Here is a 27,891-nt window from a genome sequence, read left to right as displayed (position 1 = left end):
AGTGCCTTCCCCAGTCATTACCGTTTACCCCCCAGCAAGCAAGCTGGGTCCTCATTTTACCGACCTCGGAAGGATGGAAGGCTGAGTCAACCTTGAGCCAGCTGCTGGGATCGAACTCCCAGCCTCATGAGCAAACAGCTTCAGACAGCATTTCTGCTGCCTTACCACCCTGCGCCACAAGAGACTGTAATAATAAGGATATTACTGCCATCTTTGTGATGCTGTTTTATTGTGTAAATTGTGTAAATTGGGATTTTATTGTTTTTAGAATTTTATGATGTGAACTGCCGTGAGACCTGTCAGGGAGCGGTGGTATACAAGTCCAAAAACAAATAATAAATAAATAAACAAACAAACAAATAAATAAATAACCAGAATAAAAATTACAAGTAACCTGTATATTCTGCTCATTAGCCCACAGTATTTGCCAAAGGCCAGCTCGAATCTTTCCTGTAGCCAAAGCAAAGCGGGCAACCCTTTGTGTCACAAATGGGTCCGTATCAGGAAGCAAATACCTTAATTTATCAGGAGCTGAAGGAAATGCCCCTGGAATAATTTTATTTAGAAATTTCTTCCTTGGATCTGTGTAAAGTGGACATTCCAATACATACTGTGGCAGTATCAGTTAGACTGTTCTCTTAAATTAAATTTTAAGAGTTTTAAGTTAAATCAAAATGAACATTGATTAAATAGATCAGTGGTGGAAGTGAAGGACTTAATTTATCGCTGCACTTAAGCCATGCCCCTAGCAAACTGGTTCTTAATACATTTACCCTCTTGGTTCTGGACCGTTCTCAGGGATTTCTTCTCCCATAAATAATTGTGAATTCCTTCTTTAGTGTCCACTGTCTCTAATTTAACGCTCCTTCCTTCCTTCGATGATCCAGTCTGTTACCCAAACCAATGCTGCTACTGACTTATATAAATAAATATTTGGGACAGCAAGATCTCTATGGTTTCTTCCTGATATCTAGCTGGTACCGTTCTACACACAAAATGAACAAGTGTGGGAACCAAGAAGGAGGAGGTAGAGGGAGTCTGATAAAATGTCAGACTGCCCTGGTCTCAACCATAGGCCTGCGAGAAGAATGCCACTTGCTGGTTGTTCCAGGGCCTCAGGATGTTTCTCTGGCCTCAACCAGGGCCGGGCCTTTTTGGTCCTGGCCCCAGCCTGGTGGAATGAGCTCCCGGAAGAGCCGAGGGGCCTGCCGGAGTTGCTGGCTTTCTGTAGGGCCTGCAAGACGTAGCTCTTCCGCCAGTCTTATGGTTGAGGCCAGTGAGGTACCCGGGAGTCTTCATCAGAGGATCCCACCTCTGTGTTGATTAGATCTGGCCCTCTCTCCTACTATACGAGAACTGTCTCATGGGCTGAATCGGGGGGGGGGGGGGGTTAGGGCGCCTAGAAGATTGATTTGCCATCTGTCTAATTGTGATAATTTGCAATTGTTTTTATGGGATGTTTTATGGGTTTTATTGTATTCACTGATGTTGGAAACCACCGCGAGACCATTGGAGAACGGCGGGATAGAAATCTAAAAATAAATAAATAAATAAAGTTTAGGGGCCCTGGCGGACTTTCACAGCTCTGTCAGCTCATTCCACCAAGTGGCTTCCTATTGCTTTAGCATACTCGTTTCTAACTCCCCACCCCTTGGGGAAAAAACGTTAATTAAAATTTTTCGTTTTTTAAAATGGTGGGAAAACCAATCTCTGAACCGTCACATATTGATGGCCTCTTTGTTAGCGGTCTTCAAACGAACACGCAAACGAAAAGAACACATCAAGGGGAACTGCAGTGGAGAACTGCTGAATTTGAGATGATTGACATGTTCCAAACGATGGGCTCACCAGGGACTCAGTAGGGACTAAAGATGCTAATTTTCTGCCCCCAGGCATTTCCCCTCTGCTCTGATCAAGCTTATTATCTCCTACCTGGAACTACTGATTTCAACAAGTAGATTCTAATGTAACTATGACTAGTATAATGCAATGTTTGGAATGGCATATTGATATGTTTACAGCCAGATGATCTACTTCAAAGAAGATGATGCCCCAAGATGTTTCCATGCTTCAGAGGGCAGGCAGGGGGCTTAAGGGGCATGGTCTCGGGTAACCACTTTTAGCAATTGATTATATATTTGATTCCCAAAACTTAATTTCTGAAACTGAAATTCTGTGTGATTTTTCACATCAAAATCACAAGATGTCATAGTCCCATTGTATACGGCACTGGCCAGACCACACCTGGAGTACTGTGTGCAGTTCTGGAGTCCTCACTTCAAGAAGGACGTAGATAACATTGAAAGGGTACAGAGGAGAGCGACGAAGATGATCTGGGGCCAAGGAAACAAGCCCTATGAAGATAGGTTGAGGGACTTGGGAATGTTCAGCCTGGAGAAAAGGAGGTTGACAGGGGACATGATAGCCCTCTTTAAGTATCTGAAAGGTTGTCACTTGGAGGAGGGCAGGATGCTGTTTCTGTTGGCTGCAGAGGAGAGGACACGCAGTAATGGGTTTAAACTTCAAGTACAATGATATAGGCTAGATATCAGGAAAAAAATTTCACAGTCAGAGTAGTTCAGCAGTGGAATAGGCTGCCTAAATAAGGTGGTGAGCTCCCCCTCACTGGCAGTCTCCAAGCAAAGGTTGGATACACACTTTTCTTGGATGCTTCAGGATGCTTAGGGCTGATCCTACGTTGAGCAGGGGGTTGGACTAGATGGCCTGTATGGCCCCTTCCAACTCTATGATTCTGTGATTCTATGAAACTCTTGGCTGTCTCTAAGGTATGGGCCACTGGACTCAAATTTGACAGAATAATTCCTCCAACTGTGGAGAGCTGTCCAAGGTCCTGATTCTAGCCAGCTCCTGTAAACACATGGTCAACTTGCTGGGACCTACATGGTGTAGTGGTTAAGAGAGGCAGCCTCTAATCTGGAGAACTGGGCTGGATTCCAGTTCTCTCAGAGCACTCTCAGTCCCACCTGCCCCACAAGGTGCCTGTTGTGGGGAGAGGAAGGGAAGGACCGAAAGCCGCTTTGAGATATTTCAAGGCAGAGAAAAGTGGGATATAAAACCCAGCTTCTCATCTGGAGAGCTGAGTATGAATCCCCAGTCTTCCTCCTCATGAAAGATGCTGCGTGACCTGAACTCTTGACACACCAACACTGCGACTATCGCACAAAACGTCTCTGCGTGAGTCTGCTCTGGTTTTCCCCCGATGCACAAAATGTGCTGAAGCAATGATGCTTCTGGAACCTTCTCTTCACACTTAGGCTTTCAAGCGGACGACCAGGCAAGGAAAGGAACTGAGGTTGGCAGGAGGAGAGGGAGAAGAGCCTACTGCAAAAAGCATTAAAGCAAGTCATAAAATTTCTATATATTCCTCAGAAGTGGGAAGCCAGCCAAGGACGAGACTGGATGGTGAGAGGATAGAGATCTGAAAGGCACACTGAAGGAGGAAAAAGAGCTTACAGAGAGACCCAATAAATGGTTTGCATCGATTTTCATACTGGAGAGAGACAGACAGATAGAAGGTTAGAGGTACACAGACAGATAGAAGGATAAACATGTAGGTCAGAGAAAGGCAGGCAGGCAGGCAGGTAGATAGACAGGTCAGAGACAGATAAACAGGTCTATAGATAGGACAGAATGGTTACACAAAGACAGACAGACAGATAGAAGGACGGACAGATAGGTCAGAGACAGACAGATATAAGAAGGACAGACAGGTCATAGAAAGCCAGACGGACAGAAAGATGGGTCAGATAGACAGAAGGACAGACACAGACAGATTGCTAGATGATAGATATATCTAGCTAGACACACATACATATGTCTGAAACTATTTGAAGGACGAAGGCAGGAAAAAAGGATACATCCTGCCTTTCAGCCAGTTGGTTTTGAAGATGGCTTCCAAATTAAAACCATCACGGCAATAAAAACCAAATCGCCGCTAAATAAAGCAACAGCTAAAAACAGACAGGCATTGCAAAGCTCGGAGCAAACTGCTGCCAAGGCTGTGGGTAAACAAAGCCGGTTCTGACTGGCGACTAAACAGAAGCAAAGCTGATGCCCAGCTGGTATCGCTGGAAGGGGTTTCGAACACGCGGCAACCCAGCATGGAGCTAGCACCCAAGAGAAGGCTCTGCCCCGTCTCTGAAGGCGGGGGTGTCTTTAACACAGGGGACCCCTGGAACAACTAGGTGGATGGGGGTGCCTGCAGATCATCTTTTAAATGGGAGGCAGCTTGGTGTAGTGGTTAGTTCGCCTCTTACCACAACCTCGATGGCCCAGGCTAGGTGGATCTCATCAGATCTCGGAAGCTAAGAAGGATCAGCTCAGCTTCCTGCGGTGGTAAAGAGCGGTTGGTTCCAATCTGGCGAGCTGAGTTTGATTCCCCACTCCACCGCATGCAGATAGCTGGGTGACCGGGGGGCTAGTCACAGTCCTGTGAGAGCAGTTCTCTCAGAGCTTTCCCAACCCCAGCTCCCTCACAGGGTGTCTGTTGTGGGGAGAGGAAGGGAAGGTGTTTGTAAGCCGCTTTGAGACTCTTTCAGGTAGTAAGAAGTGGAATACAAAACAGCTCTTATTATGATTATTTCATTTTTAATTGCAGGGTATTACAGTTTTTACGATTGCATTGATGATACCATTCGGAGGGGGGGATTTCTTTCTATTTTATGCTCAAATGTTTGCTGGTTTTCCACCACCAATAATATAAGAACAAGCTGTATGAATACACATGAAGCTGCCCTATACCAAATCAGACCCATAGAATCATGGAGGGGATCTCTGGAGTCATCTAGTCCAACCCCCTGCACAATGCAGGAAATTCACAACTATCTGCCCACCCACAGTGACCCTAATTCTATTCCTAGATGACCCCCCACCGCACCCACCCCACTCCGATCAGAATCCCCAACTACTCTTGCCTGGAGAAAATTCACTTCCCAATCCGAAAGTGGTGATTGGCATTTCCCTGGGCATGTAAGAAAGGGCCACAAGAGCCAAGCACTGACACCAAGTCATGGCCCCAATCCCATGGGTATCTACTGTTGTTACTGGACTATTTCTGGACAGCTCTTCAGAACGTAACCAGACAAAAATGGTAAAATCGTAACATGACCCAAAATGGCAATAGTGATTTGGAAATGACCAAAGCACCATAGAACAGTACAATAACCACGAAAACAGCAGAGCGAGGACATATAGAGTAAGCCACTGAATACTATCTGGCCCCAGCCAGCTGCAAGCCTGTCTGATTCTGAGGAAGAGGCCGATCTGAGAGTCCCGCTGGCAGGGGTTCATGGGATTTGTAGTCCATGAACATCTGGAGGACCACAGGTTGACTACCCCTGGCCTAGAGAACTCCGCCCAGAACCTGAGCCACCACCAGGCACAAGAACCCAGAGTCAAAGAGTCAAAAGATCAAGAGGGATCACTACAAGATCCCAACAATAACATGTGGCCTCTTACTAAAATCAGCTTTTGTCTGCTTGGCATGCAGGTCCAGGTTCCATCCTCGGCATACCCAGTTAAAAGATCCAGCAGGAAGTGATGTGAAAGACCTCTAGCCTGACAGTCTGTGTAGACAGTACTGAGGTTCATCTGACTCAATACAAGGCACTTTCATGTACTCAGGTGTCCAAAGCAAACTGGGGAAGATAGTTATGTAAGATAGGAGTATCAAACACAGAAAAGACCAGGCAGGGCTGAGAGAGAGAGAGAGAGAGAAATCTAACACACTGTCTTATTGTTGTTCTGCATTCATTCTAGTTGAAATTACAGAGAGAGAGAGAGAGAGATCTAACACACTGTCTAATTGTTGTTCTGCATTCATTCTAGTTGAAATTTCAGAAAGAGAAAGAGAGAGAGATCTAACACACTGTCTAATTGTTGTTCTGCATTCATTCTAGTTGAAATTTCAGAGAGAGAGAGAGAGAGAGAGAGAGAGAGAGAGAGAGAGAAAATTGGCCCTTGTGAAAATCAGCCTTGTCCAAGTTTACACTTCACAAGGGGGCTCTGCGACCCTGCAGCAGGTATACACATTAAGGGCTACCAAATGTGATACAGTAGACTCAGTAGTCATGGGATAAATGAACAGGACATAGGACCAATTAAGGGACAGGATGACATCACTGGAGAGGCTCTCCTGTCTGCCGTTGATTCTGCTGCCAAAACATTAGCACATGTCTAAACATCACATGCCGGGCTGTGCCGGACAGCTCAATCCTGGCTTAGTCAGAATGTGTCATTTTCTAATTTTCAAAGGATGCTAACATCAATTGAGTCATCATTGGCCATTTGTTTATGCTGCATCTTTATCCTGCTCCCCTTCTGAGATTTCTTTTAGGAAATCTCCTAAAACCTAAAAAATCTCCTAAAACCTTTTAGGAGGCAGGTGGGAAGGGGAGGGAATGATCCATTAGCCGTCCTGTGCGCGCGCATGTGTACATCATCTCCGTGGGATAGCCAGTGCGGTGCAGTGGCAAACAGTTTTGCACTGGTGTCAGGGAGACCGGGGTTCGTGTCCCCACTTGTGCCGCGCAAACTGGCTGGCTGACCTCAGGCAAGTCATTCTCTATGAGCCTAGCCTACCTCACAGGGGTGTTGTGAGGATAAAAGGGAAGGGAGGTTGATGGATTTCCATTCTGCATGACTGAATGTGGTACCTTCCAGATACAGATGTGGTACCTACGATGCAGACAGACTAACAGGGCCACCCACCTTGATCTGTCTCCTTGGAAGGCACCCCGTTTAGCCCTACAGAATGGAAATCCACCAGCCTCGTGAAGAATCTCTCTGCTCTCCAAGTCACAAAGACAGCTGGACTCACATTCTAGCTGAATCCGAAGAAGTGAGCAGCGACTCATAGAATCATAGAGTTGGAAGGGGCCATACAGGCCATCTAGTCCAACCCCCTGCTCAACGCAGGATCTGCCCTAAGCATCCTAAAGCCTCCAAGAAAAGTGTGCATCCAACCTTTGCTTGAAGACTGCCAATGAGGGGGAGCTCACCACCTCCTTAGGCAGCCTATTCCACTGCTGAACTACTCTGACTGTGAAATTTTTTTCCTGATATCTAGCCCATATCGTTGTACTTGAAGTTGAAACCCATTACTGCGTGTCCTCTCCTCATGAAAGCTCTCCCCCTACCACCGATTTTCATTCATCTTTAAGGCCACCTTGTTCAACCTTTGTAACATGAAATAACTTTTCAGGCTTCAAAGAGCTCCGGAAGTGAGGCCAGCTGGCCATGCCTCCCTGCCACACCCTCAGAACCTGTGTTAGCAGGCAGGCTTGAGGGGGACTGAGGGGAGAAGGGGCAGGAGGTCGCTTTAGCCAGGCACAGAAGCCACGAGAGAACTCCCCCACGCTTGGCAGGGAGCAATGCAGGTGGTGGCTTCCATAGCTTGTGGCTGTCCATTGAGGCAGGGGTAGTCAACCTGTGGTCCTCCAGATGTTCATGGACTACAATTCCCATGAGCCCCTGCCAGCGAACGCTGGCAGGGGCTCATGGGAATTGTAGTCCATGAACATCTGGAGGACCACAGGTTGACTACCCCTGGCTTGGACCACAGAAAGCAGCTGTTCTCTTGCTGAACTAAAAGGTAAAGGTATCCCCTGTGCAAGCACCGAGTCATGTCTGACCCCTGGGGTGACGCCCTCCAGCGTTTTCATGGCAGACTCAATACGGGGTGGTTTGCCAGTGCCTTCCCCAGTCATTACCGTTTACCCCCCAGCAAGCAAGCTGAGTACTCATTTTACCGACCTCGGGAGGATGGAAGGCTGAGTCAACCTTGAGCCGGCTGCTGGGATCGAACTCCCAGCCTCATGGGCAAAGCTTTCAGACGGCTGCCTTACCACTCTGCGCCACAAGAGGCTCATTCTTGCTGAACTACTTGCTGCATTAAGGCAGGTGGGGAAAGACTGCGGACCCTGGAGGTCCACCCTGGAGGTCCACGGACCCCTTGAAAGACCCTGGAGGTCCACGGACCCCTTGTTGGGAATCCCTGCTTAAAGGTGCTCCTTGACTGTAACTCTTTTCTACTAAAACAGACTGCATACGTAGAATGATATGCGTTCTGGCACACGACTCAGAATTCTGACAAAGGGTTCCTGATCCCATGGATCTAGAGCAAGATTCTAGTTTGGCCTCTAGAAAAGCGAATGGAGATGGGGGGTGCGTGTGGAAGTTCTTGAGAGCGCCCTCTTCTCACTGAAACAAATGAGGCTGAGACAGATCCAAAACTATCATAAGCCCACCTCGCACGCCCCCCCCCCAGCCTTGAGGATGTCAGATTGGTCCAGATCTTTAATCAATTAAAAAAATACGGGTGTCTCCACACGCAATTTTTTGAGGCGTAGCACCCCAAAAAAAGAATTGGCCCTGCCATGGGTGGCCCAGACTAGCTTTATCTCATCTGATCTCAGAAGCTAAGGAGGGTCAGCCCTGGTTAGTCCTTGGGTGGGCGACCCCCAAGGAAGCCCAGGGTTGCTAGGCAGAGGGAGCCAATGGGCCAACCCCCTCTGTTCCCCTCTTGCCATGACCTGGATGGTCCAGGCTAGCCCAGCCTCACCCATTCCAGGAAGCTAAGGAGGGTCAGCCCAAGTTAGTGCTTGGAGGGGAGGCCCCCAAGGATGTCCAAGGTTGCTGTGCAGAGGCAGGCAATGGCTTAGACCTCTGTTGCCTTGTCTCCTGCCTTGGGAACTCCTTGGTACTGCTGTAAGAGCAGTGAATTGACAGCCCTTTCCACCAGGGGTGCTCAACCTGTGGTCCTCCAGATGTCCATGGACTACAAGTCCCATGAGCCCCTGCCAGCGTTCGCTGGCAGGGGCTCATGGGAATTGTAGTCCATGGACATCTGGAGGACCACAGGTTGACTACCCCTGCTTTCCAGCACCCCACCCTCCAAACTGAGCGTATACCTAAAATTCTCTGTGAACGCACTTTATTTAGTGAGCCAGGATCAGCGACGGTTCCCTAATGAGTGCGCCGGGAGGTGGCAAACCCAGCTTTCCCACTACGTCATGTGTGAAACAACCCCATTCTGAGTCCGAAAAGTCCTAGGAAACGTTTTCAGCGGCGTCGGTGGTTTCTCCCCACACCGAACGCCAGCTCGGTGTAGTGGTTAAAAGTGGTGGAGGACTGGGTTTGAGTCCCCATGCCTCCACATGCAGCCGGCTGGATGGCCTTCAGCCAGTCACAGTTCTCTCAGAGTTCTCTCATGTCCACCTGCCTTACAGGGCGTCTGTTGTGGGGACAGGAAGGGAGACTTTGAGACTCCTTCGGGTAGTGAAAATCAGGGTATAAAAAGAAGAGGAAGAAGAAGAAGAGTTGTTTTTTATACCCCAGTTTTCTCTACCAGAAGGAGTCTCAAAGCAGCTTATAATCACCTTCTCCTGTGAGGGAGGTGGGGCTGAGAGAGCCCTGATATTACTGGTCTCTGAGAACAGCTCTATCAGGGCTGTGACTAGCCCAGGGTCATCCAGCTGGCTTCATGTGGAGGAGCAGGGAATCAAACCCGGCTCGCCAGATTAGAAGCCGCTACACCTTGCTTGTTCTTCTTTATCTTCAACCTCATGAGGTTGTTGTGAGGACAAAATCAGCATGAAAGAACCATGAGGAAGTGTGAGTTAAATGATCTTCCAGCCTTGCTACCTTGCAGGGATGTTATGAAGACAGAACAAGGGAAAACAGAATCCTGTATTTCTCTCCCACAATCCTTAGAGGGCGTCACATAAATGCAATAGATGTCATGAAACGTCATTTCAAATCCAGATCCCTTTTGCCCTTTGCGATGCCAACCAACAAATTCTCATAACTACAGACTGCATGCTTTTTTTTTTAAAACAGCCCATCATGCTGTGATTGTCCAACCCGAGGAAAACCAATCCCCAGGACTGTTTCCATTTCTGTTCATTCCTATTTAAGGGTGAGTTGCAACATTTCAATCTGTTTCAAGCCATATTGGCCACTGATTAGCAAGTTCATGGGGACAAACCCCACCATATTTTTCTTTCCTGGCCCAGCACAGAGCAGTGCAGCTTAAAGAAAACATCCATTTTTTAAAAATCCATTGGCTTAATTTAGCAAATTGGACTTTACCTCCCCTTGTGCCAACAGGACCAATGTTTTAAGGCACGGTTTGAAAAACCTCCCTCCCCAAAAGCCTCATCATTCATTCATTCATTCATTCATTCATTCATTCATTCATTCATTCATTCATTCATTCATTCATTCAATCATTCATTCATTCATTCATTCATTCATTCATTCATTCATTCATTCAATTTGTTGCTCGCCTCTCCCTGGAAGCTTGAGGCGAGTAATAGTACATGAAAACCCCAATAAAACCATACAATAAAATTCGTAAAACAAAATACACTAAATACACAGTAAAACAGATGCAGCAAGAAACCTCTTATCTATCCCACCCCAAGGTTCCCGTTCTGGGGGGGGGATGGGAGACAGGGGGGTGCTGATTAAACCTCACCACTGCCATTACAAGGGGTGCCAGATCTTCCTTGCCAGGTGCTACCCTGAATCTCACAATCTGACATCACCATGCGTGTAAACATCTCCTCCTCCGAAGACGACCACAAAACCCAGTGAGGTTACAGGTGAGTTTACAAAGGCTTCTGGGTTCACCCTGTGCAGGGAAATCAACTTCTGTGCAATAAAAAGAACACATTCTTTAGCATCACAAGGTGCTTGAAAATACGTCCCCAGCCAGAGAGAGCAAGGGGTTATCTCTTCTTTCTAAAAAAAAAAAAAAGAATACCTGATTTAATAAACGACAGGAAGATCGGGGTGGTTGTTAAAACAGCGACGCATCCTGTTTGGGGAGCCGCAAAATGACCTCTGGGCAGATACACAAACACATGCCTGCTGCACCACCAAGGCCCTTTCTGTATGCTGGAATATACTCCCAACTCCTGGCAGACCCTACAAAGCTCATTCCTGATTCTGGCGCGATGCTCCCAGCTAAAGAAGCGAATTTGCCCAAACCGAGAGGAGCCATTTGGAAATTCAACAGGGGATGGGAACAACAACAAAAATGTGACAAAACTCCCACGAAGCTAGTGTCGGGTGATGCGCCTCCTCTCTGGACCCAAACAAAGGAGGGTCGCCAGCAGCTCTTAAGTCTGCTAAAATGGCTGAAAAGCCACTCTGAGACAGAAGGTAGCCGGCCACACCCAACCAGCCAGGGTTCCAGAGGAACGCCCTGTGCAGAAAGGACGGCTTCTATTGTCTTGTTGGCTGCCTGTCCGAGGGACGATCCGAAATCGCAGGTTTCCTTTTTGTTTCCTTGGGAGGGAGTGCTTATTTGTTTACAGGTGACAGGCTCCCAAGGCAAAAAGCCCCAATCGCTGGCGATTGGGACAGGGAGGGGGCACGGATAATGTGCGAGAGGCAAAACACCGCTGAGGTCGAGGGAAGCGTCTGTCCAGCTGCACCAGGGCTTTGTGTCCACACCAGAGGGGCCGTCCACAATGGGTGTGTCGCTCGCCAACGGGGATGCTCCAAGGCTCCCTCCAAAATGCAACCAACCCCAAAGGGAGGGCGTCCTAAAGATGTGATGGCATCCATTGGAGGAGCAATGACCACTCTCGGTGGTCCGTCCAGACCAGGAAGGGGCTGGCGAGAGAGCGGACAGATGCCGGATTGTCCAGGGGGAGAGAGGAAAGCGATCTGAGGTTCCCCCCTGGAGATGGGAGCCCTGGCTTCGAAAAAGACCCTTTCGGGCGGCCAACAAGTCGGATTTCTAATTTAAAAAAATATGCCAAAAGACGCCAAGGGTGGCTAAAAATCACAGAGATGGGGGGGGAAAAGGCAGGAACCTCTTATTGTGTACAGCAGATCTCTTGCATTGCATAGAAAGAGATGTTTTATTGCACGGGAGTTCATTTCTCCGCGCAGGGTGAAAACAGCAACGGACCCCTGCTCTCCGGATGAGAACGCCACCACCCCTACCACCCCTACCACCGACACATGCAGTCTCTCCTCCTCCTCCCCCCCCCCTTCCCCCCTAGGCATGCCGAACGGGAGAGAGAGGCGCTCTCCAAAATACCCTGGCCTTTCCAGTTGCTCCAGAGACACTCCATTTTCGTGGAATCCGCGGTGGCTTGCATCTTGCGCGTTGTGGGGGGGAGAGAGGGGAAGGGAACAGGGGCCGGCTCTTCTTCTTGGGGGTCTGTTGCTCTCACTGGAGCATCCCGACGCACGAGGAGGAGGTGAGCGTGCCCCGCCCTCCCCTTTGCATTGACTCCAGTGTTGGTGTGTGTGTGTGTGTCTGTGTGTGTGAGACAGAGAGAGAGGGAGAGGGAGATGCTGCCACAGGGATGATGGACAGGGGAGGGCAGACGGGGAGGGCTGCGGTTTTCACTGCAGCAAATCAGAAGAAGGATGCTGCGAGCTGGCTCTGGGGACCGGTCCTGAAAGGCAGCCAGGCTGTGGCCGCTCTGCGAACGACAATAGCGAGGGGCGGAGAGCATCTCTCTCTGCCGAAGCCCCCCGAAACGGTTAACGCCAACCAGACGGCTCAGGCACCACAACAACCACGAAAATAAACCCAAATTGGGTGTGGATGGGGAAGGAGGGGGAGAGGGGAGGGGGAAACGGGGAGGGGAGAGGAGAGGAGAGGGAGGAGGGCGCGGTTGGGCTGCCTGTTTACTAAGCAGCCGTTGATTCCTTGTTTTCGAGAAATTTCCTGACAGCTTTTGGGGATCTTGGGGGGGGGGGTTGTTTTTGCAAAAATGCTGTGCATGACTCCCCCCCCCCACCCCGTTCCTCACCCCCAGCTCTCCAGTCAGGTCCGCAAAGGCAGGGCCAGAGAGGGAGAGAGAGATGGAGAGAGGATGTCAAGGGAACAAGCGGAGAGGAGGCAGATCTCTGCCGATGGAGACACACCAGAGAATCTTGCAGTGGCCGCTACGCTTTGCGTGCATGGGCGCATTCAACACATGTGCACTCACAGCCGTGCAGAACACAATCCAGAAACAGGTTTTGAAAGGGGCAAAATGGATCCCGTGTGGAAGACCTCTCAGCTTCTGTTCTCTGGGGAATTAACAAGAGCAAAACCAAGTCTAGGCCCCTGGGGAACGACCGGACACTCACAAGTTCACGTTAGTCTTGCTAAACACACAGGCAGTGGGTAGAGTGCATTTCCTGGATGGGCTTCCCGGGTTCTTTTTCGGACAAGATTCATCCCTTCCACTAGTCAGCAAGGGCAAATACTCCCAAGAAGACAGACAAAGAACAGCTGCTTTTCAATACCTCACTTTTCACTCCCTGAAGGACTCCCAAAGCTGCTTACAATCACCTCTCCCCGCGACAGGTGCCCTGTGAGGCTGGGAGAACCCTAAGAGAACTGCTCTGCAAGGAACAGTTCTAACAGGGCTGTGACTAGCCCAAGGTCACTCAGCTGGCCTTGTACGGAGTGGGGAATCAAATCCGGCTCTCCAGATTAGAAGCCGCCACCCCTTAACCAGTACACCACTTTGGGGTCCCTGTGACCTAGTCTCCCTGCGACAGATGTTGAGATTGTGGGAGTGGCCGAAGTGTGGCCCTGCAGATAGCCGTGGACTAAAATTACCATGAGCTCTTGCCAGCAAAATGGCCACCCCTGGATTTAAGGGTTAGGCTGGAGAGAGGTGAGTTCAAATCCCCATTCTTCTATAGAAGCTCACTGTCATATCAAATCCCGAGGATGTTGTGTGGAGTGTATGTATGCCAAATTGTGATTTAAAAGAATTTTTTTAATGAATCTTTTAACAAAACACAACGATGAACACACATGGCAGCTATTCACCCAACACACTGTGTCCCCCACCAGGAACATGGCCGGTGTACCATCTAGAAACTCTGTCTCACACGGTGCCCCCGAAATTAATCTGGAGAAACAACACCAGAGCACGGAAACCGACGCTGTCCCCTGAGCTTGCCTCCTGGCTCCGGGATCCAGAGGCTGACTGCCTCTGCACTTGGAGGTTCCCCTGAGCCACTAGGTCTAGCAGTCTCCTTTTAAGAAGATCTATCCCTGCGGCCTTCATTAGAAGGCAAGGTATTACGGCTAAAGCTCACTTACTTTGGACACATCATGCGATCAGACTCGTAAGAAAAACTCATTAATGCTCGGCATGGTCAGCGGCAGAAGGAAACGTGGTCGCCAAAGGATCCGCTGGATCGACACAATCAAAGCCGAGACAGGGATGACCACGGACCAACTAAAAGAAGAGGTCATTGACTTTCCATTGACATTGGAGAAAACTTTCCTATAGAATCGCCGAGGGTCGGACACGACTGAACGGATAACATCATCATCCCTGTGGCCACCACTAAATCCTCTGGCAGCTAATACCACATTTTAATCACTTCTTGTATAAAGAAGTATTTCCTTTTGTTTGCCCACAGTGCCCTCAAGCTCTAGTATGTTTGGCGAGGGGAAAAGAAAGTTCTCTCTGTCTATTCTCTCTACCTCATGCATGATTTTATAAACCTCTAGTGTGGCCCTCCCTCTTTTCTAAACCAGAAATGTCCCAGACCCTTTGCCTTTAACTTCCATCTCCAACACTTGACTATATGTTTCCATTCTTGCTGAATCAAAGAATAAGAAAGTTGGAAGGGACCTCCTGGGTCATCTAGTCCAGCCCCCTGCACTATGCAGGACACTCCCAACCCTCTCGCTCATCCACTGTCACCTGCCACCCCCTTGAACCTTCACAGAATCAGCCTCTCTGTCAGATGGCTCTCCAGCCTCTGTTTAGAAATCTCCAAAAATGGGGAACCCACCACCTCCCAAGGAAGCCTGTTCCAATGAGGAACCGCTCTGACTGTCAGGAACTTCTTCCGGAGGTTTAGACAGAATTTAGAATCATAGAATCCTAGAGTTGGAAGGGACCTCCTGGGTCATCTAGTCCAACCCCCTGCACTATGCAGGACACTCACAACCCTCTCGCTCATCCACTGTCACCTGCCACCCCCTTGAACCTTCACAGAATCAGCCTCTCCGTCAGATGGCTCTCCAGCCTCTGTTTAGAAATCTCCAAAGATGGGGAACCCACCACCTCCCAAGGAAGCCTGTTCCACTGAGGAACCGCTCTGACTGTCAGGAACTTCTTCCGGAGGTTTAGACAGAATTTAGAATCATAGAATCCTAGAGTTGGAAGGGACCTCCTGGGTCATCAAGTCCAACCCCCTGCACTATGCAGGACACTCACAACCCTCTCGCTCATCCACTGTCACCTGCCACCCCCTTGAACCTTCACAGAATCAGCCTCTCCGTCAGATGGCTCTCCAGCCTCTGCTTAAAAATCTCCAAAGATGGAGAACCCACCACCTCCCAAGGAAGCCTGTTCCACTGAGAAACCGCTCTGACTGTCAGGAACTTCTTCCGGAGGTTAAGACGGAATTTAGAATCACAGAATAACAGAGTTGGAAGGTACCTCCTGGGTCATCTAGTCTGCACTGTGCAGGGCACTCATAACCCTGTTGCTCATCCACTGTCACCTGCCTATAGGCCATGGACATCTGGAGAGCCACAGTTTGATCACCCCTGCTCTATGGCTGTAGTCCATGGTGATCTGGAGAGCCATGGTGTTTATGGGCCTGTGTTATCCAAGGGGACAATGTTCCCTGTCCAAACTAGCAAACGAAAACCAGCTAGCGATGAATGAATTCCAAAGGGCAGGTTTTCAGTAGCTTGGCTTTCAAAAATCAGGCGCAGATTCATTATACAGATAAAAAACTCCAGTGCTATTTTGGCATGAAAACGACAGGCAGGTTTTCCCGAACGGCAGATTAATTTAGACATTGCTTGTTCCTTCTGCGTCTCGTATGGCTGGTTTTGTTTTTCAGAGTGTGGCGCTCAAAATAAAATGGCAATTCAAGTCTGGCATTTGCAAGGTCGTTTCTCACAGGAGTCAATCTTCTACCTTCTAAAAATGTGCCATATTTGCACTACAAGGGCAGCCACAACAGAGAGGTAGGGGGTGGGCAAAATCAGGGGTACCCGCAAAGTTTCTAGGGGGGGATACAAAATCTTACTTTTAGAAAAGAGACACATTGGGGGGATCCCCCTCCCCCTGCAATCTAACCTGCAATGTGTGTCCCTGGACAGACATCACGAAAAAAACAAATCCATGGTGGTTGAGCAGCATCTAGGTTGCCATAGCAACCTTAAACCAGAGGGAGGGGGAGCCAAAATTAGGAGTGACCAGGCAGCCAAGAGAAAGAGGAGGAGGAGGAGGATGTAGAAAGAAGGAGACAGCAGATAGGAAAGGCAAAAAGGGGAGATGAGAACAAGCCCTCCTTGTTGAAGACAGTCATGAACACAGAGTCAGTACAGTCAACTCAAGTTAGCTGTGGCTCCCAGGGTCTCAGTTAGAAGCCTTTCCACCTGCTAGTCCTTTTAACTGGAGATGCTGGTGATTGAACCAGGGACCTTCTGCATGCCAAGCAGATGTTCTACCACTGAGCCATGGCCCGTCTCTAATCAATTTGAATGCAGGAAGGTGCTTATCCCAAGTCAGCTCATTGGTCTATCCATATCCATCTTTCCATCCCCCCCCCATCCCCTCCTGCTGGTCCTTTTAACTGGAGATGCTGGTGATTGAACTGGGGACCTTCTGCATGCCAAGCAGAGGCTCTTCCACAGAACCCAGGGTCTCAGGTCAAAGTCTTTCCTATCACCTCCTGCCTGGTCCTTTTAAACTGGAGACGTCTGAGATTCAACTGGGGACCTTCTGCATGCCAAGCTGAGGTTCTGCCATGGAGCACAGCCCCTACCTAGTAAATATGAACACAGGAAGTGGCTTCTACTAAGTCAGATCAATAATCTATCCAGGTCAGTCTTTCCCATCCCCTCCTGCCTGGTCCTTTTAACTGGAGACGCCAGGGATTGAACCAGGGACCTCCTGCATGCCAAGCAGAGGCTCTTCCACTGAGCCACAGCCCCTAGAAAAGCTCTGGGGCATTTCAGACATTCTGCAATATGTTTGAACAGCCTACTTTCAAAACCCACGCTATGCTATCTGGAAGAGAGCTGGCTTAAACGTTTCCACAACCAGTTCACATATGCATTGACATAAGATCGTCAGAGAAGCCATGTTGGATCGGGTCAATGGCCCATCCAGTCCAACATTCTGCATCACACAGTGGCCAAAACTCACGGGCCATCAGGAGGCCCACTAATGAGGCCAGAACTTGAGAAGTCATCCCAATGTTGCCCCTAGGCACCAAGAAGACAGAGCATCACTGCCCCATACAGAACGTCCCATCTAGACCTTGTACCTAATACCCACTCAAGGACTTCTGCTCCATGCATGTATCCAGTCCCTAACTTGAAGCTGTCTGTGCCTATAACTGCCTCATTCTTAAGCCATTCCTGGGTAAATGACTTGTGGCAACAAGTTTCACAGGTGTAGAAACACTTCCTCTTGTCTTCCCCCACAATCCACTGTGTCGAGCAACTTTGAGTTCCCACATTATGGGGGAGGCAAAACCTCCCCTTCCCTATTTGTTCACCATTGCATAACAACACCCGGCTAAATCTCATTTGCAGTTCTGTTTTTGCATAGTTTGTAATGCTCCCAAGGGAAGGGGGTTTTCACGTAAGAGAAATTTTGTTTCAAGGGAATGGAAAGGCTGCAAGTTTGGAATTTGCCCAGGGCTCATTTATTTTGAGAAAGGAGTTCGGCAAGGCTGTATACTGTCGCCTTGCCTATTTAACTTGTATGCGGAGCACATCATGAGAAAGGCGGGGTTAGAGGAGTCACAAATTGGGATCAAGATTGCAGGGAGAAATATCAACAACCTCAGATATGTAGATGATATCACTCTAATGGCAGAAAGCGAAGAGGAACTAAAGAGCCTGTTGATGCGCGTGAAGGAGGAGAGTGCAAAAGTTGGCTTGAAACTCAACATCAAGAAAACAAAGATCATGGCATCCGGCCCTCTCGATTCCTGGCAAATAGATGGGGAAGTAATGGAGATCGTGACAGATTTTATTTTCCTGGGCTCCAAGATCACTGCAGATGGGGACTGCAGCAAAGAAATTAAAAGACGCTTGCTCCTGGGGAGGAAAGCTATGGCAAATCTAGACAGCATCCTAAAAAGCAGAGACATCACCCTGCCAACAAAAGTGTGTCTAGTCAAGGCTATGGTATTCCCAGTTGCAATGTATGGCTGTGAAAGTTGGACCATAAGGAAGGCCGAACGTCAAAGAATTGAGGCTTTTGAACTCTGGTGCTGGAGAAGACTCTTGCGAGTCCCTTGGACTGCAAGGAGAACAAATTGGTCAGTCCTAGAGGAGATCAGCCCTGACTGCTCCTTAGAAGGGCAGATCCTGAAGATGAAGCTCAAATACTTTGGCCACCTCATGAGAAGGAAGGGCTCCCTGGAGAAGAGCCTAATGCTGGGAGCGATCGAGGGCAAAAGAAGAAGGTGACGACAGAGAATGAGGTGGTTGGATGGAGTCCCTGAAGCAGTCGGTGCAAACTTAAATGGACTCCGGGGAATGGTAGAGGACAGGAAGGCCTGGAGGATCATTGCCCATGGGGTCGCCATGGGTCGGACACGACTTCGCACCTAACAACAACATTTATTTTATTTAGAAGAACTTTCTTTAATGCCCCACTTTTCACTACCCAAAGGAATCCCAAAGCAGTTTACAAACATCTTTCCCTTCCTGTCTATACAACAGACACCCTGTGAAGAAGGTGAGGCTGAGAGAGCTCAGAGTGAACTGCAACTGGCCCAGGGTCACCCAACAGGACACAGGTGTCTCAAAGGGGCTTACAACCTCCTTTCCTTCCTCTTCCACAACCTTCTTAAGTGGAAGGTGAGGTCATCCCTAGTGACAGCAGCTAGCTGGAGGCTTGGTGGAGGTTGGGGGCTGGTGGGGAGGAATTTTTGGGGTGGCTGGGGAGGGTGAGAGGGTTTTTTAATTTAATGTTTTATTGATTGTCTTGTATTTTAATGGGTGCTGTGATCCACCACAACCTAGGTGGCTAGGAGCGGTGGCACAGAAATTTAATTAATTGAAAATAATAATTACGTTAATGAGAAGGGGAGGAGTTCTCCTAATATGGGGTGGGGAAGGTCACGCCTGTGTCCCTTCAGCTGGATGGAAATGACCTATTCTGACAAGGCAAGTGGTGCAGAAGGCAGCGGAAGAGGGAAGGGGGGGGGTCATAAATAATTACAAATGATAGCTGAGGCTTATGGCCCGATAAGAAGCTTGCACAGCTGACGAAAGAAAGTTTTAAACAAGATTAAAGCAGCAGAACTGCAGCTTTAAAAGATTCGCGTGAACCGGAATGCAAATGAGAGACTCTCTTCCCCAAAATAAAGAATTCGGGGGGGGGGGGATTAAAGGCATCTATGCATTTTTAAACAGTATGTAAGCTTGCAACTGCATAGCTACTCTGAAGCTATAGTCAAATTATCCAGCACCGAGAGTGGGATGAGGCAGGTGCTTTTAGCTTGTTTAGCCTCCATAACTTCCCTCTGCTGGTTGCCTGGTGGTTGCTCTCCATTAGCTAGCTCTACATAGGTTAGTGAATCTACTTTTGGGGATTCCCCAACTTGTGCTTCAAAATGGAGAATGTAGCCGGCTTCTTGCATGTTGGTGGCGCCATGTGGAAGGGCCAGAAAATACCAACAATGAAATTTAAGCATTTCACTATTTTTAACAGGTGTGGAAATCCCACCAGAACTCCTCAGGCCAGATTTGGCGATCGTGTTGGGGTGGATAAAGCCATTGCTTGCCTCCGTGTCATGACCTTGGTATTCTATGGAGGTCACCCATCTAAATACTAGGCTGGGTTTCTGAGGTTTGATGAGGTTGGCCTAGTCCGTGTGATCTAGGTCAGGGTTTAAAAGGTAAAGGTAAAGGTATCCCCTGTGCAAGCACCGAGTCATGTCTGACCCTTGGGGTGACGCCCTCCAGCGTTTTCATGGCAGACTCAATACGGGGTGGTTTGCCAGTGCCTTCCCCAGTCGTTACCGTTTACCCCCCAGCAAGCTGGGTACTCATTTTACCGACCTCGGAAGGATGGAAGGCTGAGTCAACCTTGAGCCGGCTGCTGGGATTGAACTCCCAGCCTCATGGGCAAAGCTTTCAGACTGCATGTCTGCTGCCTTTCCACTCTGCGCCACAAGAGGCTCCTAGGTCAGGGTTTAGCGACCGTATCTAATGAAATGGTGAACCAGGAGATGAGTCAGTATATTTATTTAAAATCTGTCTAGACGGCTTTCCCCCACAAAATTGGGCTCAAGGGAACAGAACAGGCATTTTAAAAGAACAACAGGGCAGATAGCAATGAATACTGTCGCTGTGAAACAGCTTTCAAGGCCAATAAAACCCATTAAACATCAGCATTAAAAGAAATCGGCTAATGCGCAGTTATGACACTTTCCCTGTGTTTTAAATATCATGTGCGTTCATTTTAAAAGGTTTTGCGTGTTTTAGTGCATCTGCTTTTACCTTTGAGAACTCAGAACTGAATGCTCTGGATAAATAAATAAGAAAAGAAGTCATTTGACAAAGCCAATGGGTTTCTGTTAAGATGGAAGCTGTTCTATTCTGCACTAACTGAGGTTCCCCGGGAGTGTTAAGTAGTCTAGCTTCAGAGCCAGAAGGGTATGCAGAGTGGCTAAGCAAAGCCGCATTTTTGTTTCCTTCAAAAGACACTGTGCATAATGGCAACAGCGCCAATACCCGGTATATGAAAGTCAGAGTGGTGTTCAGGGGCAGCCCCACAGAATGCATATGACAGTAGTCTAGCCTCAGAGCCAGAAGGGTATACAGAGTGGCTAAGCAAAGCTGCATTTTTGTTTCCTTCAAAAGACACTATCTTGTGCATAATGGCAACAGCGCCAATACCTGGTATATGAAAGTCAGAGTAGTGTTCAGGGGCAGCCCCACAGAATGCATATGACAGTAGTCTAGCCTCAGAGCCAGAAGGGTATGCAGAGTGGCTAAGCAAAGCCGCATTTTTGTTTCCTTCAAAAGACACTATCTTGTGCATAATGGCAACAGCGCCAATACCTGGCATATGAAAGTCAGAGTAGTGTTCAGGGGCAGCCCCACAGAATCCATATGACAGTAGTCTAGCCTCAGAGCCAGAAGGGTATGCAGAGTGGCTAAGCAAAGCTGCATTTTTGTTTCCTTCAAAAGACACTATCTTGTGCATAATGGCAACAGCGCCAATACCTGGTATATGAAAGTCAGAGTAGTGTTCAGGGGCATCCCCACAGAATCCATATGACAGTAGTCTAGCTTCAGAGCCAGAAGGGTATGCAGAGTGGCTAAGCAAAGCCGCATTTTTGTTTCCTTCAAAAGACACTATCTTGTGCATAATGGCAACAGCGCCAATACCTGGCATATGAAAGTCAGAGTAGTGTTCAGGGGCAGCCCCACAGAATCCATATGACAGTAGTCTAGCCTCAGAGCCAGAAGTGTATGCAGAGTGGCTAAGCAAAGCTGCATTTTTGTTTCCTTCAAAAGACACTATCTTGTGCATAATGGCAACAGCGCCAATACCTGGCATATGAAAGTCAGAGTAGTGTTCAGGGGCAGCCCCACAGAATCCATATGACAGTAGTCTAGCCTCAGAGCCAGAAGGGTATACAGAGTGGCTAAGCAAAGCCGCATTTTTGTTTCCTTCAAAAGACACTATCTTGTGCATAATGGCAACAGCGCCAATACCTGGCATATGAAAGTCAGAGTAGTGTTCAGGGGCAGCCCCACAGAATCCATATGACAGTAGTCTAGCCTCAGAGCCAGAAGGGTATACAGAGTGGCTAAGCAAAGCCACCTTTTTGTTTCTTTCCAAAGACACCAAACTATCTTGTGCATAATGGCAACAGTGCCTATACCTGGTATATGAGAGTCAGAGTGGTGTAGTGGTTAAAGGGTCGGATAGGTTTCTCTCACTTGGTCATGGAAGCTTGCTGGGTGGCCCTAGGCAGTTTATGTTGTCTTCGCCTCACAGGGCTATTGTGAAGATAAGACAGAGGAGGAGAGAAATGTGAGCCACTTCTGGTCGCCATTGAGGAGAAAGGCGGGGTCTAAATGAACTAAATTGAAAAGGTGCCGATCCCTTGGTAGAGTTGCCCAGTCCCCTCCAACCACCGATGGGGGAATGGAGGGTTAGGAATAGGCTGGGAAACCCTTGAGGATGGAGCCTGGGGGACAGGGAGGGTGGTCAGGGATGTAATTCCGGGAGATCCCCAGAACCCTCCTGGAGGCTGGCACCCCTACACAGGCTCCACCCTCCAAAGCTGCCATTTTCTCCTGGGGAACTGATTTCTGAAGTCTGGAGACAAGATGTAATTCCTGGAGATCCCCAGGTCTGACCTTGAGACCGGCATCCCTACACAGACTCCACCCTCCAAAGCAGCCCTTTCCCCCATAGGAATTGATCTCTGAAGTCTGGAGAGGAGAGGCAATTCCAGGGGCATTTCTGCACATCGAAAAAAATAGCATTACGCCTGCTGAATGGCGTAGCGCTAAATATTATCACGCCTCCAGCCATTCCTCACCTTCTTGCCGTCTTGCTGTAGTCTGCTGCCTTTTCACGCTTCTTACACTCCAGAAGCACCGCTGGAAATGGCGGAAGAGAGCGACACAATTTACATACAACTCTCTTCCACCTGTCAATCAAGCCAAGCAGCCAATCCCCTTTCTCCTTTTTTTAAAGGGCCCACGATGCCCACCAATTTTTTAAAAAGATTAAATGCCTATGCCTATGCAGAATGCCTTTTAGAACGTCAAACCTTATGGAATCACGAGTCTTGAATCTTTAAAAAACAAATCTCGATCCTGCTTTTGGGGGGGGGGGGCTTTAGAGAGGCATGCTTTGTGTGACTACTTTGGGAAAATAATAGTTTTGGCTTTGCCTGCACGCTTGTATGCCTATTCGTGGCTCCAGGCAGTTTGCTAAAAGAAAAAAAAATGCCGTCCCCGGGAGGAGAGGAAGGCGTGTGCAGGACACTGGAAGCGGAGATAATATAATGACTACCTAGAATAAGCATTTCACTATATCTAATGGGTGCGGAAATGCCCCAGGAGTTCCCCAGGCGCCAGGAAGGCTGGCATCCCTACATAGACTCCACCTTCCAAAGCAGCCATTTTCAATAGAGGAACTGATCTCTGTAGTTTGGAGATCTAGACCTGAGCTAACCTGAGACTCTAGCTGCCAACCGTCACAAATTCAGCCGGCGGTAGATGCATTGTGGGAGGGAAACTGTTTTGCATTTCCAATGTCACCCTACCCCTGCAGTTGCAAACCTACCAACTCCCAAAAGAGGACGGACCGGTACAGAATATTAAAAGGCAGCCTTTAACTGAGTTTGCACTGCAAATAAGATTTCGTCTGCATGGGCCAGGCACCCTGTTAATTATAAAAAGGCACCTCCGGGCTGCTACAGGACCATTCAAAGTAATTGGCTTCCAGGATTACTGCATTAGTATTGATTCTCTCCCCCCCCCCCAGCACTCTGTTGCATCCTTTATGAATTTCACCCCTCCTCTCAGGTCACTCCTCACAACAAGCCGACTGGGGACATGGCTTTGGGCATACACAGAGGTTTAGCGGCTGAGCCTAACGTGCTGAACCCGATAAATATAGTGTAATGCTTACCTTCAGCAGACACCATATTTCTGGCGTTTTGCACAACATTGCCAACAAAGTAGTACTATCTCTGCCTCCAATTTCCACCTTGCACCTGTTTCCCTTTCCCTTCTCCCTAGGATTTTTTTTTGAAGCAAACTGCCTGGAGCAACAAATAGGCATTAAATCATGCAGGCAAAGCAAAAAAAAAATCTCCCCCCATTTAAAATGCAAAGCATCCCTCTCTAAAGTCCCCCCCCAAAAAAAAATTGGGCTTGAGATTAATTTTTAAAAGATTCAGGGCTCATGATTCCAAAAGAAGTGGCATTGAAAAGAGCACTATGCATCTATGCATAGGTGTCTCAACAGAGTTAGAAAAAATAGCTAGCACCGTGGGCCCTTTAAAACATGGAGAAAGCTGATTGGCTGCCTGGCTTGATTGACAGGCGGAGGAGAGTCATGTGTAAAGCGTGTACCTCTCCCCTGCCATTTCAAGCAGGCATGCAGAGTGCTAAGAAGCACGAGAAGGCGGCAGAGGGCCATAAGGTGAGGAATGTCCGGAGGCATGTTATTTTTTAGCGTTACGCCATTTTGCTGGTGTAGCACTATTTTTTTCAATGTGAAGAACTGCCCTTTCTGTATTGCTGACCTCCTTGTGGCTGGAGCAAATTACTGCCGGATTCCAAGATCTCCTGGAATGATAACTGGTTTTCAGACCACACAAAACAGTTTCCTGGGAGGAAGTGGCTGCTTTGAGACGCTGTCCTTCAAGTAAGCCAGCGGTAAAGTAGCTACTTTTTATGCAGAAAGTCCCTACAATTCCGAGAGAATCTGTACACTTTTGAATTACCTTCAGCTTGGAAAGCCAGTTTGGTGTAGTGGTTAGGAGTGTGGACTTCTAATCTGGCGAGCCAGGTTCGATTCTGCACTCCCCCACATGCAGCCAGCTGGGTGACCTTGGGCTCGCCACGGCACTGATAAAACTGTTCTGACCGAGCAGTGAAAAGTGGTATATAAGAACCAACTCTTCTTCTTCTTGCAAACGCTACAAGGGGAAAAATGGCAAAAAAGCACTCTAAAAAAAAACCAGGGAAACAGTGACCAGAAAGCGAACTGAGTGCTGAAGGGAGAAAAATCAACGTAGAACTAAATTGAAAACTCGACAGATAGGCACAGAGAAAGCAAGCACCGGGAAAGCAAGGCACAGGGAAAACACCCACCAATAATTCTGTTCAAGATCTGTCAAGGGAACAGACGTAGCACGCGCTTTCTCCCTGCATATGCTGCATGAAGGTAAGATGCGCAATATACAATGCAGGAATGCCAAAGCCGGATATGGTCAGAATACTTATGAATCTTCTTTGCTAGCTAGGACTGAACGGAGTGGAAACGAAAGCACAGGCATCGCCATATTCTGATAGCACCAACCTGTGGCCATTTTGTATTCCTTTCCACTTCACCAGCCAGGGTTATTTCTGTTGTGTCAGCTCCCTCACTATATGCATCGATCAGCTCACTGGGGTGTGAAATGTCTTCCCCTCACCAAGACAGAACAGGTTTTGTTCTCCCTGTCGTGGATAATTTTTAAAAATCTTACGCCAAGTCTAAAATAAAGCCAAACGGGGCTTGAGATTTGACGGCCATCATCAGTAAACAAAGATTCGTTGCCTGATTCGCTCTCAATTTTTGCTGCAAAGGAGAAAGACATCGAAGGTGAAAAAGCCATTATGCAAGGAAATGCTCAGCAAGAAAACCCTTTAAGCGATACATGCTGGCAGCGGAGTATCCAACTTGAAAATGTGGGTATTTTGGTTCCCTTTTAGCATGTCTATTCTCATACAAAAGATAGTTTATTAGCTAACTTGCACAGGCAAACAATGAAACGTTTCTGGTCTAGACAGCATTGTTTACCCATCCATAGATGCTGCATTAAACTTTCATGCAAAAGCCAAGGAGGCGACAACCAGAACGAATCCCTTGGCCCATCAAGGCCAGTATTGTCTACACAGATTGGCAGCAGCTCTCTAGGGTCTCAGGCCGAGGTCTTTCACAGGGGTTCATGGTAATTGTAGTCCGTGGATGTCTCTTCAAGCAAAGGTTGGATACACACTTTTCTTGGATGCTTTAGGATGCTTAGGGCTGATCCTGCATTGAGCAGGGGGTTGGACTAGATGGCCTGTATGGCCCCTTCCAACTCTATGATTCTATGGCCTGTATGGCCCCTTCCAACTCTATGATTCTATGATTCTATGATTCTATGGCCTGTATGGCCCCTTCCAACTCTATGATTCTATGATTATATGCCAGGTTGGCCTTGTAGTATAGCATCCAACCTGAGCCAGAGAACTATTTGATCATTTTGAGCCATCATTTATGGATGGCTTAAAAAAAAAAACATCTTGTTTCCATGACCTGCTTTTATTATTCATTGAAGCTTGACCCATTTCCTGAGGACTTCCATTATATGTCTTGTGAGTGAAGTTGTATTTTTACATTTGAATGGAGGAAGCTGTCTTCTAACAGCTGGAAGAGGCCACCTCGGATAGTGGCGGAGTCTCCTTCGTAGGAAATTTTTAGGAGGCGACTGGATGAGCACCTGTCAGGAATGTGTGGTTTTTAAGTCCCTGAGAAGGGAGGGGGGAGGATGGGCTGTACAGAATGGCCCTTGGTGGCCTCTCTTCCAGCTCTGTGTGATTTTGATTCCTTGCGAAGGGCCAGGCTAATCTTCTCTGTATCGTTCCAATTTTAGTATATGTGCTGCCAAAGCAACATAACCATCTTAGAGAACGGCACATGTTTCCTCTTGTGGGGGCAAGCAAGACTCACAGCCCTGCAACAATAGTGCACTTTCTCTTATCGGATCATCGGATTAGTTCAGCAGTGGAATAGGCTGCCTAAGGAGGTGGTGAGCTCCCCCTCACTGGCCGTCTTCAAGCAAAGGTTGGATGCACACTTTTCTTGGATGCTTTAGGATGCTTAGGGCTGATCCTGTGTTGAGCAGGGGGTTGGACTAGATGGTCCGTATGGCCCCTTCCAACTCTATGATTCTATGATTCTATGGCCTGTATGGCCCCTTCCAACTCTATGATTCTATGGCCTGTATGGCCCCTTCCAACTCTATGATTCTATGATAACCCTCAAATAACTGAAGGTATTGCAAAACTCCTCCATGTGATTTTCTCCAAGTGACCTGGAATCTGAACCACCTTGTCTTTTGTATAAGTGTTTTATTATGATGATTATGCCAATAAAGGTATTTGATTAGTTTGTTTGATTCTGATTCAAAATCAGACTCTTGGCCCATCAAAGCCAGTACTGATTACGCCAGACTTTCTCAACTTTTTTTTTACTGTTGAGAACTTTCTGAAACATTCTTCAGGCTTTGAGAAACCCCAGAAGTGACGTGATCCTGCAGAATATGGGTGGGAAGCAGAGCTGTGGACACGCCCACCTGGGGCCCCTCCCTTTCCCGCCCCCTCAAGGCCCATCACTGGCCATTTTGGTAGGGGTTTGGTGGGTCAACATGACCATATATGATCATATCATCCAATAAATGTTTAACAAATTGAAAAATATAAATTAACATTAATTAATTCCCACCCACTTGGGAAACCCTTCCAGGGCCATCAAGAAACCCCAGAGTCCCACGATATGGGATGGGAAATGGATCACCAGGGTCTTAGGCTGAGGTCTTTCCCATCACCACCTCCCTGGTCCTTTTAAATGGAGATACTAGGGATTGAACCTGGGACCTTGTGCATGCCAGGCAAATAGTCTACCGCTGAGCCACAGCCCATCCCCGTGTGTGTTGTTCATCTTTTGGTGCTTGAGTAAAGTTTGCTGCCGGACGTGTGGCCTGATGTTTGTTTCTAACAGGAAGCCATAAAGGAACAAAAAGCCACAAAGTGTGACCTTCTGTTCCAGGTTTCCTTAGAAAGCAGATGCTTTACGTTTAATCCACATAATCCGATGCAGACTCCACTAAACCACACAGAGAAGACAGGCTGGACACTGGAAAGAATGGAGGACGGGTCTGATTAAGCCAGGCTCTTTTTATGTTCTTAGGAAGGCCTCAGCCTCTCTGCCCTGTTGCTGGCCCTCCAGAGGAACTGGCTGGCCCCTGTGTGAGACAGGAGGCTGGAGTCGATGGACCCCTGGTCTGACCCAGCAGGGGTCTTCTGATGTTCTTAGGAAGGCCTCAGCCTCCCTGCCCTGTTGCTGACCATCCAAAGGAACTGGCTGGCCCCTGTGTGAGACGGGAGGCTGGACT

The 27,891-nt window shown here is 48.1% G+C and overlaps 1 protein-coding gene and 1 pseudogene across 2 annotated transcripts in view; both read right to left on the bottom strand.

Annotated features, from left to right (window-relative positions):
- The window catches only part of RTN1 (reticulon 1), a 132,386-nt gene that overhangs the window by 17,010 nt on the left and 87,485 nt on the right, over positions 1-27,891 (bottom strand). The window contains exon 1 of one of the 2 annotated variants that reach the window (XM_077323955.1): positions 12,077-12,365. The exons of the other annotated variant lie outside the window; for it this stretch is intronic. Within the exon in view, the coding sequence (XP_077180070.1) occupies positions 12,077-12,137 (61 nt within the window). The 5' untranslated portion in view covers positions 12,138-12,365. Of the gene's footprint in view, positions 1-12,076; positions 12,366-27,891 lie in introns of those variants that run through there. 2 annotated transcript variants of the gene reach the window in all.
- On the bottom strand, positions 26,323-26,390 carry LOC143831034 (U6 spliceosomal RNA; annotated as a pseudogene).

This window comes from Paroedura picta, chromosome 2 (genome assembly GCF_049243985.1).
Source record: "Paroedura picta isolate Pp20150507F chromosome 2, Ppicta_v3.0, whole genome shotgun sequence".
In the NCBI taxonomy this organism is placed as follows: Eukaryota; Metazoa; Chordata; class Lepidosauria; order Squamata; family Gekkonidae; genus Paroedura; species Paroedura picta.
This window is presented reverse-complemented; position numbering and strand designations above follow the sequence as displayed.